Below are 23,206 nucleotides of genomic sequence, written 5' to 3' on the forward strand. Positions count from 1 at the left end.
CCGTCGACAGGAATTCAAGGCCAAAGTGGTGTGTTAAGGTTGGATCCCTCAACCACCAGGATCCTCTCCTCCCCTTCACGGGTCGCCACGCACAGCAAACACGTGGGTGGATGTTTAGATCCCAGAGGAGGTAAACTGAAAGAACAGAACCTTCCCTAGGAGGTCCCCTCACCATATACAGGAATCCACACTGAGGGGTCCAACTGTTCAAAGAAGCAGAAACCTGCTCAAAAAAGCTATTACAATATTAAAAAATAAAAATAGGAGTTGTATACTGCAATTACTGCTGTAAAGAGTATAGGAACAGTAAACTAAACACATAAAACTTAACTACAGAGATGCCAGAAATATTAAACATGATGAATAAATTTCACAAATTCACTGAAAATCTACAATCATACAAAAATACCAGTCAAAATAGCACAAGATATTTGATACTTGTATTTAAATTGTAGTGCTTTAAATTACTTATTTTATCAATGATTTATTCACTGTTGCATTCAACTATCAACAACCCTATTTCACATATCTCAGTCAATATTAAAGAAAACAATCAGCTGTTACACAAAAATGCGTCTTTACATGTTCATGGACCAGAAAAATATAGGTTTTTTTGACTTTATGTTTAATTTCTCTGGCAAATAACCAATATTCCAACCTTAATCACTCATAAAATCACAATACTATTGGGACCAAATTAAATTTTTAATGTTTTTACAAAGAATACCAATTTATCACATGTTTTTATAAGTTTTGTTTTTGGTTTCTTTTTACCATTTGCAGTAAGGAACACACTTCAGTCCAGTCCTCTTTTTAACACATTTTTTTTCACAACATAAAAATACATATATAGGTACTACTGGGTGGCTGAAAAAAGTATAGATTTTAAGACCATATACATAAAACAGGAAAATTCTAAAAATATGAGCTTCAACAAGTTTTTAAAAGGCTCACTTGTGAACCTGCTATTTCAAAGAAAGAAAATATATATATATAATGTGTCATGAATGTAAGGTTTACTAAATGTGCTTGTGTTTAACAAATTGCAGTGCCATGTGTGCTAATATTAACTTACATTGATCAATCAGCTCAAGTGATTCAGAATACTACATATTTATGTTCCTAATACTAGCATTTTATGAAGCATAAAATTATGACCAATGTTTGCCAGTTTAGAAAAAAAAGACATTCACACCATAACAGTTCAGTGTGTGTGTGTGTGTGTGTGTGTGTGTGTGTGTGTGTGTGTGTGCGTGCAAAACTTAAAACAACAAATGGCAACAAATCAAGTGGATCTGAACATATTTTCATCTACCCCTTAAAAACATTTAATCCAAAGATTGGGAACATTTTAGGTTTTATAAAATTAGTGATGATCTATTTCTGATAAATCAAATTGTTTACAGCTAAACACAATGGTTGGTTCACATGACGTATAATTTCTCTTTAAATTGTTTGAATATTAATCAGTGATTATTAGTTATTTTCTAACACATCACTGATGATAACTTTCACAAGCAATTCCTTACAATACTGCTTTCTAACAGCCATTATTGTGCCTTAACTGCATGCATATACAGGTGTATATTACACGAAATATAAATCCAGGAACTTACATGTACATTCATATATGTTTGTAGTTTTGATTCAGGAGGAAGTCCTGCTGTTGGTGCAAAAGCTTGAAATAAAGGATCCATGCTTGTGACTGGGTTAGAAGATTCTGAGATTTCATAAAAACACATTGTACAGTTTCTAATTAGAAACAACTGACAAACAAATCTGACAAAAATTTATTCAAATTAAAAATATTAAATTATTACTGTTTATTATGGAGGAAACAAAATAATATACAAGTACTCAAAACCACGTTTTTTTTTAAATGTTGCATTTGAAAACACACCTACATTATTTTTTCTAAAACTAAATGTCTTTAATTAAACATATGTTATTATTTAAACTATTTTACATAAATTATGATTGATGTGGATTGAAATTATGTACCTAAGCTACAAGCATTACTGACACCCACTCTATACTAAAAAAAAAAAACTGAATTTTTATTGTTAAAACTGAAAATGTAATCAACAAATGCTGGCAAATCATTACAGGCTAATAGGCCTAACATTTATGGTAATTACAAAGTAATGAAAAAAATATGAACAAAATCTACATTTTTAGTTAATTTTATGTTATTTTTACTTTTACTGAGTAATTATTTCAGCTTATTATTTCTGGCCATAATGTCAGAAATACTTAAGAGACTAGATGGTATTGGCCCACATGTTAATGACTTTGCAACAATTCAAATGAGTTGAAATTGTTGTCCCCCCATCACCATTTCCTGAAACTTTGCGTGGATGTGAGGTGCAACTCAGAGAGGGAACTCATAAACAAAGCAAATGATGTAAACCAATCTTTTTAATCACAAACTGTAGTAAGCTGTTCTCATAATGTGGCAATATCAGTAACTGAAATTCACTTACATTGATACTCAACAGTAAAAACTTACAAATCATTGTTTCGAAAACCGTTTTGTTGTTCAGTGCAAATCCATATAATGAACTATACACACATTGCTCAATGTGATATCAAAAGATAACTTATTGCACTGTAAGCCCTCATATTTATTAGTAAACCACAAAAAGAGAATAACTTTTAATAATAAAATACATTATTTTAGTGTACATTGATCACCAATATTGCAATACTGTACAGGATGATCCGTAAGTCCCTACCCATCCATATAGCTTATGTACCCAGTGTATCTGTGTGCTGTCCCTCATTCTCACTGCAAAATATTATGCAATGATTATGTCACAATACGCTCTTCAAGTGTAAATGGGCTTACATCAGCCACATTTCTCTGAAAAAAAAGACAAATTTATAATACATGCATAATTGAATATAACATAATAACATATGGATGGGTAATGTCTTACGGGCCACCCTGTAGAATTCATTAATTTTGTGACCTAAATACACCAACTTCTGCTGAAATTGAGCATCTTTTAACTTTCAAATAATTAAAATAAGAACAATGTAGCAGATAATCAAAGCAAGCTTCAATATTCAAAAACATGAGGGAATAAAACATGACAAGTGGATTTATACATACAATAGGATGTATACATATTAAGATTCAACATGCAAAATGATTGCATGTAACACAAGTAAGATTGTTGGAAAGAAAAATAATGTTCTTGCAGTAGACCTGAATTTGCACATGGAAAAAAAAAAAGCAATAATTTCCTAATATCTTCAAAATTTAAGATTATGATTTTATTAGATTTTTTCTAGTGGCTTCTAAGTGCAACTAGCAAAACTAAAACAAAATAGCAATTCCCTAGCCTACTAGTATTAATTTCAAGCCACTCTTAATAATAGAACTTAAACTACTTGTACCTTGTTTGGTTTTTTTGGTTTTCTTAAAGTTCTTTTAACACCATGATAAGTTTTAGAAAAGCTGTTAAGACCTCAACAACAAAATGATTTGGAATACCCATGAGTACAAGGATAGAAATAAATTATAGGTTTCAATGTAATTAGCCCATTCTAACTTGGTAGAGTTTATATTTTTACACACAAACAAATGCAAAAGTCATATGGCACTGGTCCAGGCAACTATTTCGATCTATTAATTAAGCTTAGTGAAGAGAAGAATTGTATCATTTTCCAGTAACTGTGGATAATTTCTGGTCTAAGAAGAAAACAGCTGATGGGCTGTTCTTAAGATAGTTCTAATTTTTTTGGAATGACAAAGAAAAAGGCCAGAAAAGGTTTATTACAAGAAAGTTCACTTTCCAGGATGACTGAAAAAGGGTACTTGGAATACATAATAGCCATTTCTAAAACAAATTAAAAGGTTAAAAAAAAACAGTAAAACCTCTGGAAATGTTTGGAATATTATACCACTTTTACTTTAGGCTGAACAATTGCTAAAATAATAAAAAATGTGAAGTCTCTTTACTGAAGACACTGATCATGATGTCAGAATGCTCAAGTCTGCTACAACAAAAGGAACCAAACCCACAGAAAATAAACTTAGATGGGCACCATAAAATCCTTTGAAAAATATTAAAAGATCTTTCCATACAAACATATCTTGAAATGGTTAACACAAACAATTCTAAGATAAGAAGTATGTGGCATTAATTTAAACAGAATATAAAACAACAAACCATATATACATATGAAGAAAACAGGTGCAAGTTTGCAAATTAATTTCAACTATCAAGAAACTGATAAAAAATTAATAATAATTAGATTTGAAAATACAACACTGAGAAATATAAACTTGTAGTAATGAATCCTAATTGCGTGCTTCAAGCTGAAGTACACAATGTTCACTGCATGCTATATTCTAAAGGAGTCCAATGAGACTGAATTCCAATTAGTACAAACTTGCAAAAACAGCACAAAAATTTTCTTCTTACAAGTGAAACACCATTTGTCAAATAATGGCTAGTTTCAACCTTGAATAATAATGCTGATAAGAGTTCCATATTAGGACACTACTTACGTTTTTTAAGGTATCTTTTTATGCAGCACAATTCTTAAGATCTTACAACTTAACTGTAAGACAAAGAATTTAAATATTTGAATATTTCATAAGCTATTACCACAAACAACTACTTGGAATTAACACTTGTTTCTGCACCATTTAGGTTTCAGAATAACATGCCTTCTTGCCACGTACATTGATTACAGTGTAAAATAGGATGTAGACTCATTAGGTAGAGTTGTTTGTTTAAGATTTGAAGCCCTGACGCTAGAGTAGATACAATGTATAGCACGTCTACATAAGCCAGGATAAGGATAAGCCAGGAGCTATATGTTCATGTCCCAATCATCTATTATAAAATCCTATAATATCTATGATGCATTAGATACACAGAACAACTGTGTAACAAGAACAATATAATTTCGTGGAAAGAAAAAGTATATGTTACAAATACAAACACTGTCACTCACTTGTGATGTATCATGACAAACAAGAAACATGGCCTTTCAAGGTTGTTTCTGCACACTCACTCTTGAGAAGTAAAAACTGAAACCCACCCTTTATTTTTCAGGAAATCACACCAATTCCCATTTTAAACTTTTGTAAAGTGTTGACCTTCATTACTGCTGATATCCATTCATTCTATAAGCCAATCACTCTGTTAAAAAAATACCTATCTTAATTTAAGCCTAGCCAGTATTTTCCAAATATTAAACTTGTATTTTTCATCCAGCTGTTTCCAAATATAGCACAAAGAAATTATAGTTCTTTGTCCAAACTAGATACAAAGAGCCAGCTGTTTAATTTTTTCTGGCAAACAACCAATATTCCAACCTTAATCACTCATAAAAATCACCAAAGAACTTAGAGCCCACAACTCAGAGAGTAAGTTTAAAATCTCATAACGTATTTTCTCTTGAGAAAAAATAGGTGAACGATGATCTTAGCGAAATTTAAAGGCTTGTCTAGGGCTATAATAAACACTACGGTACAAAGCCAATTGTGTCAGTAAAGCTAAACTGTTATAATAGAACGTAGCCTAGACTGATTTATCCATCCATATTGTTCATAACTCGTATTCACAGAATCTAACCTTATATAAACTTAAACTTACAAACCCATTAGTTAAATCCCACTGTGCATTAAACTTAAAGCTGTTTTTAAACTTATACTGTTATTAAGATTACTCTACACGTTTTTCTGTTGTTTTGTTTTTAATTTACCTTCTGCAAGTCTAGTTAAAGTCAAATCTCTGATAGATGTTGTTTGACCTTCTGTCAATCCAATTTCAGTCGGCAGGACGCTAGGGTTAAGTTTGGTATGCAAGAATTGGCATTCGTCGCCGTAGAAACAAGTTCCACTTGTTACAAAATATCGACATATGTTTGTTTTCCGACTAGTTCCAGAAGGGCCGTATATACTGGGAAGCATTATGCGTATATTTTATCAATGTCCTCTCACGTTAAACTAAACTGTAAATAATTGTCTCTTCATTAACCTACATTAACTCATGATTTACCACCCTTAACATTAAACAAAAATCAGCAGTTGTCATGCGCATTAGTTTCATACTAGCTTTGGGAATTGATTTAAAGTTTAACTTTAGAATATCTTTTTCTATATAACTAAGTGGACAATATAAAACCTGTACACGATATATTTACAGGAAACACAGTATGATATGATTGCACTCCACAATAAATACTGTTTGTTTTATTTTTTCGCTATTAAGGATTCACCAGAAGCATGCTTGATGGCGTCCAACTTATTCTCGCAGTGAACTTTGAAAAGAGGAATTTTCAGATATAAAATGATTTATGACACTTGCTCGCATTGCATTAAAAAAAAAGCCACTGCATAATACATCTTGTTATCTCAGTAATTGTTCATGATTTATCAAAATTAATCGCATGAGTAGTTTTTATTTTTTACACAGGACCATCTTTATGCTAATTAGGCCACAAACAAAGGGGCACGTCTGCTAGGTATTTTCTTTTTCGAGTTTATGAGAAGATAACGAGTGATATTAAATGGTTTCTGTTCAATATGTCTTCGGATTTACAACGCTAGAAATTGGTTTTCGATACCCGTGGCGGGCAGATCATATATAGCCTATTGTGTAGCTTTGAGCTTAATTACATACAAACAAACTGTTCAATATTGTGTTAAGGAAGAATGTTTCGTTACTTTTTACAGGAGAGAGGCAACATAATTATGTTCAAATTTCACGAATATATTAATAATAAAAAATAAACGAAAAACACGATAATACGTTTTTAAAGAAACCTCAACTTAACGCTATTCCATTTAGGTTTCTAATTCATAAATTGTTGTGTACGTAGTTGATTAATATTAATTTCCAATCAGAGCAATTCACTTACATCAGAACTAACAGTCAGTCTGGTAATGAGGATAACTAATTAAATATCATTTTATTATGTTATTACTTATAATGTTTGAGATGCATAGTTTCCCCCCTCTGTTGCGACAGCAACGATAAGCCTAAGTACTCATAAAACTAAACATGAGCCTTCGATACCCTGTAGATAAAGAACAAATAATCAATTATGTAGCTTTGTATTTAACAATAAAAAATGTTGATTTATCAGTGTATTCTCTCGCTGTCAACGACGTTTACAATGATAAGTTGTTCCATTTATTGTCATTGATGTGGTCACGAAATCAAAAAAGTTTAAATTAAGGACGCATAATTTTGTGTATACAACTTAGTTAACTTTAAATTTATGCCCATCTATGTTTCACCTTCAAACAAAAATAGGATAATTTGATAATGAATAATTTGGATCGACCTTTTTCCTCTTGAAATAATTTAAGCATTCATAAGATAATAAGTTGGTTCACTAATGTACTTTTAGAGAACACGAGTTTTGAAGATAAAAACGTTCGAAATTTGTCCATAAAACGGAAAGAAACAAGAAAAATAAAAAGTAAATTTTGTGTAACTATTGCTTACATATAAGTTATATACCTCCGAAAACTGACGAATGAAATTAGGGAAAATCTTATTATTATCTGATAGGTGGCCTACATAACGATTTGTCTTAAATAGCACAGATTTGGAATATCTTCTGAAACATATATACAATCTATAATTCATAAATGTGCAGAAAAACACAACTGTAACTTACTCTAGTACACAGGTTTCCCGAAAGGCAAGAGTAGGGGCCGATAACTGGAGCAGGCCTGGCCCTTGAGGTGGGCGATGTGTGGTTCCGCAAATTACTTTCACCTCAAGGGGCGCCAAAATCGATATTCCATTTAAGAGTTCTTGTCAGTTTTTCTGGGACAGAGGCGTCGAATACAAAGTTCGTACTGACCACAGTTTTATCTAGGGTCGGCTGTGAACACGGTGAATACCACGTAACACAGTATTGATCTTTTATTCTAAAAACAGATAAAAACAATCTTTAATTGGAAGGAAACAAAAGGAAACTAATACAATACACTAATATGAAATAAAGGCAAGTGCTTTTGTAATGATTATGTTGGACTGGTGTGAAACAGAGAGATGGAGAAAAACAACTGTTGGTCAAAGTTCATGTTTATAGACTTACACGTGCTCATGCTTGACTGGCCTGTACAGAACAATCACTATTACATGTAGACAGCAGAGATCCTTGGATCTCAGATCGTCACTGATATGATGATCCATAGCTACCGTGGATTTTTTTTTCCATTTCCCCTTTAATACAATCTTGTCGTTAAACAAAACAGAGTCTGAGTCCAATAGGAGAGAAGCAAGACTACAAAGTAATGACCCAATAAAAGGACTAAAATAGATCAAATGCCACATGAGTATTAATATTGTTTTCCTATTGTTCATTATCACCAATATTTCAACTTCCTTCTGTCTTTCTTAAACTATAAGCTCAGTACAGAGGAGAGCAATTACATCTTGCTATGAAGATGTTATTTCTCACTTCCAGTTGTACATGCACGATTTGTATTTTAATGCATGGTAAGTAGCTGTGTGCTGAGAAGTGTTGAAAATATATTCAACAATCTATGTATTTTTTGTAATATTTAAGTCTGTCAGTTGAAAATATTCCAACATAATTAAATAAAGCTTTGAATACATCAAATTTTAATTTGTTATATTATCTCGTACTGTTATGAACTTTACCCAACTGCTAGCAAAACAAATCATATTGGTAACACTCATCGACCACTGGCACCTTGTGTCTAATTCCTGGTTTAATGACGGGTTGCCACCATTTATAGAAAAGCTTATTGCCTCTCCACTGATTACCACCAGATTCTTTTACCAATACAAACTGTCTAATCTACTGGCAAAGCACCAAAGAACTTGAATTTTTCCTTCAGGTATGACATTAATGAGAGCTGTGGTTCCATTTCTCTCGTCAATGAGCTCCTTGGGGTCCTATATAACCCATCTCATTTTGTCTTTGGCACCCTAAACGGCACGAAACCTTGACAATCTTCAGTCATCTAAGTTCTTATCATTTTAAGGTTACATCTCAGGTGGAAAAGTTTGTCAACTTTCTAAGTGCTCGAAATAACTCATTCCCTGACCAGAGTTTGTAAAAGGATAACGATGACTTTTAATGATTATCTTTGCATTATCACTAAAATACCAATATATAGGAGAAATGTTCTCCTGGGACTTCCCAATCTACATTTTCTTAGGATACTTAGTATACTTTCTGGAGTTCAGAAAATCTTGTCACATACCCAAACACTAATAAAACATGAATCTGTATTACAAGGATATCCATGGTCATGCACCATAGCTTTTCCTACCCTGCTACTGTGTGGTATGTTGTGATACACAGATTTATTACAGAGGAAGAGTAGGGTCCACTTGCTGGAGGTTCAATGGTACCAAGTAATACTGATGCTTTGAAAATTCTGATTAAACTCATCATCCAGTAATGAATCAAAACATAAAAATGAGAAAAGGCGACTTCTAATGAGGAAATGAAAGACGGAGATAGAGACAAAAACATAAAACAAAACATAGATAAATGTTTTGAAACAGTGTGATGAACTGGTAAAAGAGAGAAATAAAAAGAAACCTTAGTGATTTCTCTTTCACAAGTGTGAACCCACTTTTCCAGTTGGATTATTTGTAATTTTACGGACTTACAACTCTAAAATCTAGGGCATGATTCTACACAGTGGACACAATATACAACCCAGTACGACTTTGACAAAAAAAAAAAAAAAACAGTCTAGCCCCTCACCTTTATTTAAACTAAAACAAAGTTACAAAATGAAAATAAACCTAAAACTCAAATGAAAAACAAAAACAAGGATATTCTCCAAAGTTAAGTCATGGGCTCAAAACCCAGATTAAGCAAGACGGTTAAAAACTCTTCCTAAGTAAAAGTTAAGCTATCCAAGTTTTAAAGCTCAATGTTTATGTTAAGGTCTGAGAAAAATTTGGCAAAATCTGCCTATTAGGGTTGAACTTGGCTTTCAGCACAAAATAAATGTTAACCAGATTAGCTCACCACTAAAGTTCGCATATAGGACCTTCATTGCTCAATCACACGATTCGCTGTTGAAAAGACGAATTTCTACTCTAGGACATCATGAGCTAAGTTGTATGCAAGAAAATGCGGTTAATTGCCAATTAGTGAATCTAGGTCACAGGTAGAGCTAACATGACAAAAGTTTATATTTGTTTACTTGAGCACCTTTTCGTTCGTAAACGTTGTACACTGAAAGTACACATTAATTAAACGAATAGTAAATATATGATAGATCCTACACTACAACACTATGCATTTATTTTGAATACAAAAATATGCAAATGTTTTAGCTTCTATGACCAAAGGTTAGAATAGAATAAAGATAAAATTTTGGTACTTATTCATAAAAGTAAATATTATGCATTTATAAAAAAAACTTCCATGAAAAACCTAGTTTGGCCACCAGAAGATAAAGAGAACGAGAACTATCTAAAAGAATCTAATCTTTATATCTATCTTCCACTAGGTTTTCTAATAATTATTTTCTGAGTAGACAAAACCACAATAAGTTATAACCCAAATATACATTGGGCACATATCAAGCAAATTGAAACAAATTACTTTGTTTAACCTGTTTAAAATTCATATTAAAAAAATGTATCTTCCAAACCTGAAATGGTCGGGCACGGCCTAACTATTAGCGTGTCAGTAGTTTACAGGATTTAATTTCGTGATATGTTGTTGGATGTTCTATGCACTTTGAATTTTAGGGATGTTATAAAAATGACAGTCAATTTCACTATTTAGTTAAGAGTATCACTTTAGAACGAGAGCTATCGACTTATTTCCCTCCCACTGGACAGCACCTCAAAATAGACATAACTTCTTTCTGTGCGTTGGGACCACTGATTTGACTACTTCGCCCATGTGTCGCATGTCGAAGTTTAAAACATTGGAATGCGCGGACATGTAAAACATATACAATATTTGATAAAATACATCATATTACGGTATTTGGAGAATAACAAAAACGTGTATTTTGAAAGATGTACTGTACGTTTGAAGACTATACTATTACCTTCTAATTGGATGTAATATATATTCTCAAAAAGACATGTAAAAATAACATATAGTATTTCTTCCATTTTAAGTCTTAGATAAAAAAATGAAATAGGTTCCTTACTGATTTTATTTTACAATATATCTAATACCCTATTACAAACACTTATTATTAAACAGTTATTAAATGTGTGGGTGTTTAATGCTATACAGAAATAATTAATAAGACATACAGAAGTAACTGTATATCAGTTGGAAGATAATAATACATACAGAAGTAATGGTATATCAGCTGTACCGTGAGAATACACTATGAAACGTCTTAGGAATTCGGGTCGTACAAATAACAAAAATTCTAGCATGAAAAATATAGGCAATCCAGCCATTTTTGATTGTGTTTCATCTATAATGGATCGTTGGAAATAAATGACAAATGACATGGCCAGAGAATGGATGTTTTAGTAGACTTACAGGGTTACCTTTCTTAAGTTTCTTATGATGACCTTCTTTTTAGGTACACCAACATTTCCTATCTTCATAGAATTCTATTTAGTGAACACGGTGGTATACGTAGTATACAAAGCTGTCCTGCAACAGAAACTCTATTACCCCTGTTTTATATATTATTTTATACAAAACCATCATTACACTTAACTTGCTGTTGTTCCTGTAAATGAAGTAACTTTAGGCTAACCTTTACAAATGTAAACAAAGAAACAACAACCATGTAGTCATAATTTCAGTGTAAATATATTCTTCGAGATTTATGATTCATCTGTTTCTTAATTAGGTTAGCCTAAAGTCACTGTACACCTTCAAATCTAATCTGTACACCTTCCAGTGTTTTATTAATGTATTCATAAATCAAATATTTTAACGCTCTTGAATCATTAATATTTGATTTTCAAAAAACGTATTACTAAATTCACTCCAGTAAGTGTATTTTTTTCAAGTATGACGTTTCAAAATATATTTCTTAGAATGAGTTTCGTTGAGTTTTTATCTTATACTTTCTCGCATACATACTCCTAATTTTAAATCGATAATCAACAGCATCTACCGCCTACTCTTGTGTGATTGGCTAACGAAATTTGACATTTACTCTTATAGCGCATCCACAGTCTTTGAGTGCGAAACGCGTTTTCTTTCATGATGCAAGGCGAAGACAATAAACTGGCCTGGCATGGCCTAGCGCGTAAGGCGTGCGACTCGTAATCCGAAGGTCGCGGGTTCGCGCCCGCGTCGTACCAAAACATGCTCGCCCTCCCAGCCGTGGGGGCGTTATAATGTGACGGTCAATCCCACTATTTATTGGTACAAGAGTAGCCCAAGAGTTGGCGGTGGGTGGTGATGACTAGCTGCCTTCCCTCTAGTCTTACACTGCTAAATTAGGGACGGCTAGCACAGATAGCCCTCGAGTAGCTTTGTGCGAAATTCCAAAAACCAACCAAACAAACCAGACAATAAACTTTTAGTTATGAGACGAAAACAAATGAATCAAAATAACTCTTGGACTGTTAATAAATAAAAGACAAGTATTAGATTGAGTTGATTTTAAATCCATCGACCACATGTATAAACAAAGCAATTCAATGGAAGTTTGAAACTTCTCAACTCGACCAAACGACCGACCACAACTCTATACACAGTCTGGAACTGCAGGTGAGTTTCATCCTTCCTTAATTTCAGAGTTTGGTTGAATGAGATCTTCACAGGGAAATAGATGGGCAGATTTGATCCCTAGAAACGGAATGGACCCCAAGATCTCCGTATTTGACTCTCACATTTTTTTTTTTTCAAACTGCTTAAGACACGTGTGTACAAAGAAAAGATCAGAGGCACCGGACATCTAAAACAACGAATTGGGAACCGTTGACAATAACACAAATATCCTTCGCATGTGTTGAAAAAGAATGAAAATATCGTCTCCAAATATTTATCGAATTAAAGTACAGCACGTGAAACACATTCTATAATATTCGTGGGCATGCTTGTTGTGCAAGACTTTTTGACACCCTGTATATGCACATACAGAATGTTATAAGAATATCCAATGCCATTGTCAGATACATCGTACTCGAACCATATAACTCTGTAAACTCACATTTTTTTTACTGCAGATGCATTTGGGACTTTTGTTTGTTTTTTAAAGTTCAGAGCAGCAGATATTAAGTTAAACCTTAAACTAAGGTATTAGGTTTATAAAGCAAATGCCAAATATAAACTTGCCCAAAGATCAGAATATTTTACGTGTTGTGGAAAATGAAATCATTTGAATTTTAATAAATGATCTATATAAATGAATACAAATTTTAAAAAAAAGTTTACATAGACACAAATGTGGACTCAGTTTATTTAAAAATAAATTGTATGTATAGGTAAGAATTTTAGTTCAATGCACGGAAAATCGTTTTATAACAAAAGAGGTTAGGTTCGTTTGCTTCACAAATTAATAACTTGTCTTAGACAGTTTAAAACTTTTCTTACACATTAGTATCGCAAAAAAACTATTTCTTTAAATAAATAAAATAATATCAAAACAACTGAATACTTTTTCCTTGTTTTAAAACCGTCAATTTCTTTCAAGTGTTGTTAAAACTTATTTCTAGTAACGTCAACGCACTTTTGTATGGCGCAACTTGAACACAGACTAAGAATTAGAGACGAATTAGAATGTATTAGACATTACACATGACCAAAACTTCTACGAAATGTACTTAGGTAGGTGTATTTGATGTTGTTTCTTGCACTCATTGTGTCTACGGCTCAAATTACATAAATATGATTAGCACGTTCTTGGCAACATAAAAAAAATACAGCTGAAGATTGTTTGTTTGTTTTTTTTGTTTTTTGGAATTTCGCACAAAGCTACTCGAGGGCTATCTGTGCTAGCCGTCCCTAATTTAGCAGTGTAAGACAAGAGGGAAGGCAACTAGTCATCACCACCCACCGCCAACTCTTGGGCTACTCTTTTACCAACGAATAGTGGGATTGACCGTAACATTATACATCCCCACGGCTGGGAGGGCGAGCATGTTTAGCGCGACGCGGGCGCAAACCCGCGACCCTCGGATTACGAGTCGCACGCCTTACGCGCTCGGCCATGCCAGGCCATAGAGCTAAAGAAGTGGCTCAAATTTATTATTTGTTTTCTTGTGTAACACATATATTCTTTGGATTTTCTGAAATTACTCTGATGTATAATTTTACGTTGTCATATGGCTCTTTTAACTAGCAAGTGTTTCATGAACACTATAATTGGTAAGGGGCATGGGCTCCATAACCTTTTCAGACCCTTTTCTAAAATTGCTTGTGGGTCCACGGCTTTAGGGGTTACAAAGTCCCTGTGAGTCATCCACAAAAATAACAAACATTTAAATTAATTTCACTAATTACTGCTTAAATTTTCTATAAGTTTTACACAGAAAATTAATGATCTTATTTCGTTTTCACGCTAAACGTTTCGACTCGTAAACTGAGGGTCGCGAGTTTGAATTTCCGTCACACTAAACACGTTCGTCCTTTCAATCCCACTATTCGTTAGTAAAATAGTAGTCCAAGATTGGCAGTGGGTGGTGATGAATAGCTGCCTTACCTCTAGTCTTACTCTGCTAAATTAGGGACGGCTAGTGCAGAAAGCCCTTGTGAGAGTTTGCGCGAAATTCGAAACAAACTAAATAAACACTAAACATACTAGAAAACACAGAAAAATTGCTCAGTATAATGTGAATGTAGCCTTAGTGGACAGTATAAAAATAATTACTAATAATTACTAAAAACTTACACAAAATGTATTCATTAAAAAATAGCTCATTTTCAAATTATTATTATTTCAAAATGTAAGAATTGCACCATGTGTAATCAGACTTATAACGAAAATTATTTTACATGGTATTAACTGATATTACAATCCAAAATAAATAATCCTCTAATTTTTTGTGGGAATTTATTTTTGAGACTGGGTGCGATTAGTAACAGAGAAAACATTGCCTCAGAAGTATAACCACTCCCTTATTAAGATCGGCTGAAATTTTAATCATGTATTGAGTTTTACAGCAAAAAATAACAACAAAAACTAATCTTTAAATCCGACAAAAACATTAGATAGCTCTTCACGATGGAATAATTGTACACACAGTTATAGTTAAAGATTTAGATGATTTTAACAACGTTTCACACCATCATTTTTGATATGATGTAAATAAATCTTTTCATTCCGAATTAAATGTATTTTTGTAAAAATAAATATTAACATTAATCCATGTGTCATCGCCACACAGATGGAGGCTTTATTAATATTGGTTGAATTTGTGTAGTCAAACATTTTTAATTGGTTACTTATCAATATGTAACCATCTGTTATTATAACTGGCTACTTCTACAGGCTCAAAGTTGGAATCTGTTGATACAATTGGTTATTTCTCCTGGTCCAGCGTTGGTATTTGTTGTTATAATTAGTTACTTCTACAGGCACAAAGATGGTATCTGTTGCTATAATCGATTACTTTTACAGACACAAAATTGATACAAAAGGAAATTTATGTCAGTCAGTATGACAGGTCACATCTGATCACAGTTATCACAGAAAAAATATGTGGATGTGTGGTGTTTCTTGGTTATTTATAAAGACACTAAGTCATCACAGAAATATATATTTCTTGGTCTTTATTACTGGTTACTCCCATACATACAAAGCTGTCTCGGAGTGTATCTGTCATTAGGACTGGCTACTTCAAAAGACACAAAGATATGACAGAAAGCTGGTTGGTTAGTTATTGTTAAGCACAAATCTACACAATGGGCTATTTGTGCTTTACTCAACACGGGTATCGAAACCAGATTTTAGCATCGTAAACCTGTAAGTTTATTGGTGAGCCACTGGGGGAAGACGTGACAGGAAGAAATGTCATCGCAAAGTTTATGTCTTAGTGTATAAATACAGTCGAAGTTGTGGCATACATTTTTGGATCTTGTAACATGAAAACATGAAATAATACAATATATTTATTGGTGTAATATCTCACAAAAGCTGTCGTGGCAGCAAAATGAAGGAGCATCTAGTATTATATTTTAAGATAAATCAAGGGCACCGCTCTAAAGCCACTTATTTCCAGATGGATGCCCCTGAGGTACAACCAGAGAAAAGAAGACACAGTTCGCTCACGTGAAAATCCAGTAAGAAGGAAATACACTCTGAGAACAAACATTCTTTGTGCTTCTGTAGTTATTGTCTTCATGTTTTGTATCAGATTATACTATCCTGAACTGTCGTCTGAAAAGCACTTTTGAAAGTAGCTAAAAAAGAATAATGCATTTCTTTAAATCTCTCTTGAACTTCTAGAAGCAGCTGCAAGGAATAAACACGTTTTTTTTCGGTGTCTCTTTCAAGCTAGACAATTACGTCTTGCTATATTACTGAGTTTTTGACTGGACTGCATCCTTGTAAGGTACATTTGGCCTTTCGAATAAAGCTTTTTAACCTCATCATCTTTCCAGTATATAAACTGTGTATCTAATGAAATAAATCTGATTTATTTATAGTCTTAAAACAGGGTTGGCTTTAGGTATTTTGCCGTCTTAGACATAACTTTAAAATGTCGCCCCCCCAAAAAAAAACAGCCTCTTTACCATCACTGTTTCTAAATGTGTATACCTACATTGGAACAAAATTCTCAATGTTAAACTTTGCTTTAGTTGCTTTATGTACTTCAGATTGTTTAGAATCAGACGAATTTTAATTTTTCTTTTCTTTTCCTTTAATGCAAGCAACGAGGTACCTTTTTCTAAAGTCTAATTTTTGGCCTCCTGGTAGCTTTACGCTGAAAAAAAAGTTCTTGAATTTAGCACACGCTTGTTTTACGGTAAAATAGATCGGTTATTCTACAGTGTTTTCCCTATGAAGACAATTACTAAATCGGTAACAAGTGGTACACGATGTAGAATAATTTTACTACCTATCTCGTATAGCCCTGAAAGCTTCTCTTGCTTTAAAACTAGTTTCATGGTCACGACTCCTTCCTTTTCTATTCTCGTCGCACCAAACATGCTCGCCCTTTCAGCCGTGTGGGCATTATAATGTGATGGTCAGTCCCACTATTCGTTGGCGGTGGGTGGTGATGACTAGCTGCCTCCCTAAATCTTACACTACTAAATTAGGGACGACAAGCGCAGATGTAGCTTTGCGTGAAATTCAAAACAAACGAAACCTTTTTATTGTAGTTCTATTATAACTACAATAATTGTTCTGGTTCTGTTTTAGCATCAAACCGTTCTGAAAATTCGATCTTATTTTAGTTACAGTTTAGTAATTTTAACTGTAACGTACAAGCATACACTGCCTGTTATTTCTTTAAAAAAAGATATGGCATGGTACGATTATAGAAGTGTCTCTCAATATAGATATATATATACACACATACGGAAAGTTTAACACGATAAGAGATAGGGTGTGAGGCATTGTCCAAAGGTTTGAGTTAACGATTTCACAATTTTCAGCCCTCGTTATTTTGGCGACATTACCCAGAAATGGGTTGAAACTAATGGAGTTTGAACTGTCTTTTGACAAGTAGTGATACGATATCTCCCGAACCAATCGACATTACCATTAAGTTCTATTTTGGGTTTAAATTCACGCGAGGTTCCACTTATCGTTCACAATGTATGGTTTCCTATCCCACGTTTGCGTTGTCTGCTAGCCTTGGTGACGTCTTCATAGTCATGTTCATGACTTCCACAAATTATTTAACGAATCTGATGCCACCCGCATTGTTCTAAACGAAACTCTGTAAGGGCTTTAATAATAATCTTTATTTTACGACACAAAATATTTCTCAACTTAAAATAAATTAGTAAAACATATATTTGTATAACAAGTACTTTAAAATGACTTTTCTTAACGCTTTTTTTGAACAATAAAAATTTAGACTCATTGATTATATGTTTTTTTTTATTTTGAATTTCGCGCAAAGCTACGTGAGAGCTATCTGCGCTAGCCGTCCCTAATTTAATAGTATAAGACTTAGGGAACCAGCTAGGCATCACCGCCCACCATCAACTCTTGGGCTACTCTTTTATCAACGAATAATAGGATAATCGTCACTTATAACGCCCCCCACGACTGAAAAGTTTGTTTTGTTTGTTTGATTTTGAATTTCGTCCAAAGCTACATGAGAGCTATCTGCGCTAGCCGTCCCTAATTTAGCAGTGTAGGGGTAGATGGAAGGCTGCTAGTCATCACCACCCACCGCCAACTCTTGCGCTACTCTTCTACCAACGAATAGTGAAATTGACCGTTACATTATAACGCCCCACAACTGAAAGGGTGAGCATGTTTGGTGTGACAACAATTCGAAACCGTGATCCTTAGGTTGGGAGACGAGTGCCTTAACCACCTGACCATGTCGGGCCTTTGATCAGAGTAAATTATCTCAGTTGGTCTCACTTTGTGAATATAGAGAGGGTGGTTTCTGTGAAAAAACCTCTTTTAAAATTATGAACGGTAAGAAAGGTACAAAAATCTATCGCTACTTTTACCTCAGCAGGAAATAAGAGCTTAGAAGCATTTTAGTGCATTAGGCCTAGCAAATATGAACTCTAACACTTATTTTTTAAAAAAAAAAGACACGAATTTTTGAAGTTTTTCACACATAATATTCACCAAGATGTTGTCATGTTTGAAATCGATAAATATCGTAACAGGCAAACACTGATTGATTGAAACTGATGAATATTTTCGCTGTCAACACGAATCGAATCAAACGAATGTTTTTATTGGCGGCATTAATTAAAAATGGTGAGAATTTCTGTTGATGAAATTTATTGTAAAAGATGAACATTTTCGCTGTCAACACTGATTGAATCAAACGAATGTTTTTATTAGCGGCACCAATTAAAAATGGTGAGAATTTGTGTTGGTCAAATACTGGAAATATTGGTCCGTGTTTTATTTCGTACTATTACCATTTTAACTTCACGTTCTATAAAATCGTCTGATCATATAGTTCACAAATAAATAAACGTTACTTTAAAAAAAAATGAAAACTTTGGTAAGTATAAGCAGTACCGTAACTACAAAAGATGCATCCCCTCGTATAAAAATAAATCAGGTCCCATACATTTATTTCCTCGTAATTGTAGTTGCGATTCTGGGCGATTCGCCCCCCACCTCACCTCACAATTGCGAGATCATTCTTATGTTTGTATCAGTTAATGTCACCGCCAGGCATTAAAATGTCCTTTTTTTATGAACATAACGCTTGCTTACTTTTTTACCAGAATTTAGGCAGATTTTATGTGAACGATTTTGTATGTTAGTACAATTACGACAACTCTGAAACGTTTAGAAAAAAAAAGCTTTATATATATATATATGCATGGTGATGTTCTACTGCACATGCGAGACGTGGCGACAACGCTGAGGTGTTTAACAAAAGCTACTTTCAATAGTGTTTCGCTGCAGATGCAAGCAGTGGCGCCAAGGATGATGTGCTTAACAATACCTATACAGGTACTTCACAGCGAATTCTTGACCTTTCGACAGTACAAACGCCACCAGGGTTAAACTTATCAATGAGGATTCACAAAATATTTTCTGAAGATAAATATTCATACAGCAATATTTAGAGATAAAGGACAGAACAGTCGAAAAACAAACCTTCATTAGTTTCGATGGTCGCGGAAAAACTTCTATATCAGAGTTGGTTTGGTTTGTTTTGAATTTTGCGCAAAGCTACACGAGGGCTATCTGCGCTAGTCGTCCCTAATTGAGCAGTGTAAGACTAGAGGGAAAGCAGCTAGTCATCACCACTCACCGCCAATTCTTGGGCTACTCTTTTACCAACGAATAGTGGGATTGACTGAAACATTATAATGCCCCCACGGCTAAAAGGGCGAGCATGTTTGGTGTGACGGGGATTCGAACAAGCGACCCTCGAATTAACGAGTCAAGTGCCTTAACCTCCTGGCTATGCCAGGCCCTATATCAGGGTGTTTACTATAGCAACGGGCTGAAACTACATCCTTATTCAATAAGTTGATTCACGTCTTCAAACACAAAACTAAGTCTATGCTTACGAAAAAAGAACACTCAAACGCTACTTCAGTAAAATTGGGCATATCCCTGATACCGTTAATAAGTTCATAACGAAATATTTAAAGCTAAGACACCACCATCCATTTGGATCATATATTTACCAAGTCCACTGATGCAGCTCAAATTGACGTTCGTGCCATGAAGCTAATCAAATATGGTGTTAGAAAAACTGTATTCCCACTTAAATAGACGGGCAGTGGAAAGGTTTTATGGATGCGTGATCTATAACTTACTTTTTTGTCTTCTTCTAATGGAAACAGTGATATTAAACAATAAATACTGTGTAATAATAGTTCTCACAGTGAACTAAATCAACATTGAAGAAAGCATTTCGAAAAGTTACATGGGACCTGAAGCTTCCTTCTTTTGAAGCTTAATTAACGAAATAAGGTACAAGACTTCAGCCCAGTTTTTCTTTAGGTTATCGAATAGGAAATCTAAAATAAAAATTACGAAGAAAGTTTTTTTGTTTTTTTTGTTGTTAAGCGCAAAGCTACCCAATGAGCTATTTGTGTCGTGCCCATGACAGGTATTGAAACTCTGTTTTTAATGTTCTTAGCCATCAGACCTGCCACTGTGCCACTAGGGGGTACAAAGAAAGAAATTGTAAGTTATGCTATGAACGTTATAAAAATTTCATTTTTTAATATATTAAAACATATTTATTTCTTTACGATTTTGATGTTTAACGAAACTATTAAATTTGTTACACTATTGTCTTGTGTTAAAAGGCTTTAAGATGCGTTTGATTAAAAGTGATTAACAGATAAAGTAATTTTACACTTTTATCTAATGGTTTATTTATTGATTGATTTTTCTCGCAAAGATATTCGCAGGTTGTCTGTGATGACCATCCCTAATATTGCAGTGATAGACTAGCGGGAAAGCAGTTAATGAACTCCACCTAACTACGTGGACTACGTTGCTCTTATAAAGTAACCACAGCCCCAAAGTGCGATAGCGATTTTTGTTTTAAAGGACAAAGGGCAAAGGGCACAAACCACAGTTTGCCATATATATATTCAGTTTGCTAAAGGTCTTGCTCTACTGTGTGTATACCGCCTCTTCGATAATTCAACGGTTGGTCAAAATACCTTGAACTCTATAAATCAGAGTTCGATACCCACGGTGGGTTCAAAAAGATAGCTTAGTGCAATGAACAAACTCCATACATATATATATATATATATATACACACAGAAATAACTATAATCATATATATATGCATATGAGTTTCGTCATTTCTCTTTATTTATGATGTTTGAAAAACCCGCAGGTTCGAGAAGTCTTTATAGAAATGAAATTAAAACCCTATAACCCGAGAGCTGTCAAAAGGTGGACCTTTCTTCTTCAGGGTCAAACTGAGAGTCCCACCTTTTATTCTTTTCTATTACATTTTTCTTTCCATGAAAAAAAACAACAACATTATTTGTACCAGTTCTCTAGAAGATATTGCAAATGTTTTAAAATGAGTAAACCTACGAAGATTTGACAATGATTTTGAAAGATATATTTTCATGCCACGATATTCTATATGTGATATTGATAGTTGTTGCTTCATAGGTGTTATATCTTCTTACACTCTTTCATTGCAAGGGTCATATAAACGTGCTATTGCAGAAAATCAATTACTGAGAGCTACATTTTCAAACGACTCTCTATGTGAGTATTACTGCTGGTTTTTAAACTAGTAAGACAAGTTATCTTTAAAATGTAAGAATTTTGTAATTATTTATATGATATCAGTTAGAAACAGGGATATGTTTTCTGACATTGTCTGTCTAAAAAAGGATCTTAAGGTGGCTAGAAACAATGTCCAGATGATAAGTAAGTGATAAAATATATACTAGTAGAAACGAACTGTACTTTTTAGCCGAGAAGTAACTTAAAATATGTAATGTATTTAATTAATATTGTATTGGTTTGCCGAAGGATAAAGCTAATATGTTTATAACACAGTTTAGTTTTAAAATGCACTATATATCTTTATTTATTGAAAAATTAAAACTTATATTTTTACCGTAATGAACTAATTTAATTTGATATAAAAAAAGTAAAGGTATTTTACACAATGTGGACAACAGATGGCGCAGCACACGAACAATATTTGATTCTATAGTTAGGAAGTCTCCAAACGACATACAAATCATAACACCACAAAATTATTTTTAAGAAACTCCTATCTTATTACTTTTTATCACTATAATATTTCTAGTTTTTGCAGTGGCTTTGAAAAGAGCAGGAAGCATTAATTATACCAACAATATTTCTTACAGCTCCTAACTTCAAACCTTGAGGCCCGGCATGGCCTAGCGCGTAAGGCGTGCGACTCGTAATCCGAGGGTCGCGGGTTCACGCCCGCGTCGCGCTAAACATGCTCGCCCTCCCAGCCGTGGGGGGTGTATAATGTGACGGTCAATCCCACTATTCGTTGGTAAAGAGTAGCCCAAGAGTTGGCGGTGGGTGGTGATGACTAGCTGCCTTCCCTCTAGTCTTACACTGCTAAATTAGGGACGGCTAGCACAGATAGCCCTCGAGTAGCTTTGTGCGAAATTTCCAAACAAACAAACAAATCAAACCTTGAAAATAAATGAGCCCGACTTTAGCTTTCCTATATATCACTGTTTGTTAGGCTTAAAATAATTCAATTACAAGGTTCCTTATTAAAAGTATCAGTTTGAAATTAAGCCAATAAATTCGCTTAATTTAAATTAGAAAAATCTAAAGCCAAATGCGAGTAATATTCGAGCAAAGCTAGAAACTAAACTGTCAATGTGTGATAAGACAACAAATAAATAATAACAATAATTTAATTCAAAGTAGAAAATATAAATAAATTTATTCTGATAACTTCGAAGAATAAACTACAATTGAATGCAACCAACTGGTTTGAAGTTGAACTAGATTTTCCAAGGCCACCAAAAGAAAAATTATGAAATATTTATAACACATACGGAATGTTTCTCTCTAACCAGTTCCACGACTATTATGAAAGATTTTAAAGATATATAATTAGATAACTGTTTCGTCAAAGATCGAGGAAAGAGTGGTTTTTTTGTTTTTTTTTTAATTTCGCGCAAAGCTACATGAGGGCTATCT

The 23,206-nt window shown here is 33.7% G+C and overlaps 1 protein-coding gene across 7 annotated transcripts in view; it reads right to left on the reverse strand.

The window, feature by feature from the left end:
* Positions 1 to 6,181, reverse strand: part of LOC143231077 (PAN2-PAN3 deadenylation complex subunit pan3-like) — a 54,888-nt gene extending 48,707 nt beyond the window's left edge. For 4 of the 7 annotated variants that reach the window (XR_013016770.1, XR_013016769.1, XR_013016768.1 and 1 more), the window contains exons 1-2: positions 5,725 to 6,178; positions 1,617 to 1,720 (exon numbers count right to left, since the gene is read on the reverse strand). Coding sequence is in view for 4 of the 7 variants with exons in the window: in XM_076465614.1 (XP_076321729.1) it covers positions 1,617 to 1,720; positions 5,725 to 5,932 (312 nt within the window). In the remaining 3 variants the exon portion in view is untranslated. Of the gene's footprint in view, positions 1 to 1,616; positions 1,721 to 4,971; positions 5,069 to 5,724 lie in introns of those variants that run through there. The other 3 variants (XM_076465615.1, XM_076465613.1, XM_076465616.1) reach the window with 3 other exon arrangements.
* Positions 6,182 to 23,206: the final 17,025 nt, after the last annotated feature.

The sequence above is a fragment of the Tachypleus tridentatus genome, chromosome 10, assembly GCF_004210375.1.
Source record: "Tachypleus tridentatus isolate NWPU-2018 chromosome 10, ASM421037v1, whole genome shotgun sequence".
Classification (NCBI taxonomy): domain Eukaryota; kingdom Metazoa; phylum Arthropoda; class Merostomata; order Xiphosura; family Limulidae; genus Tachypleus; species Tachypleus tridentatus.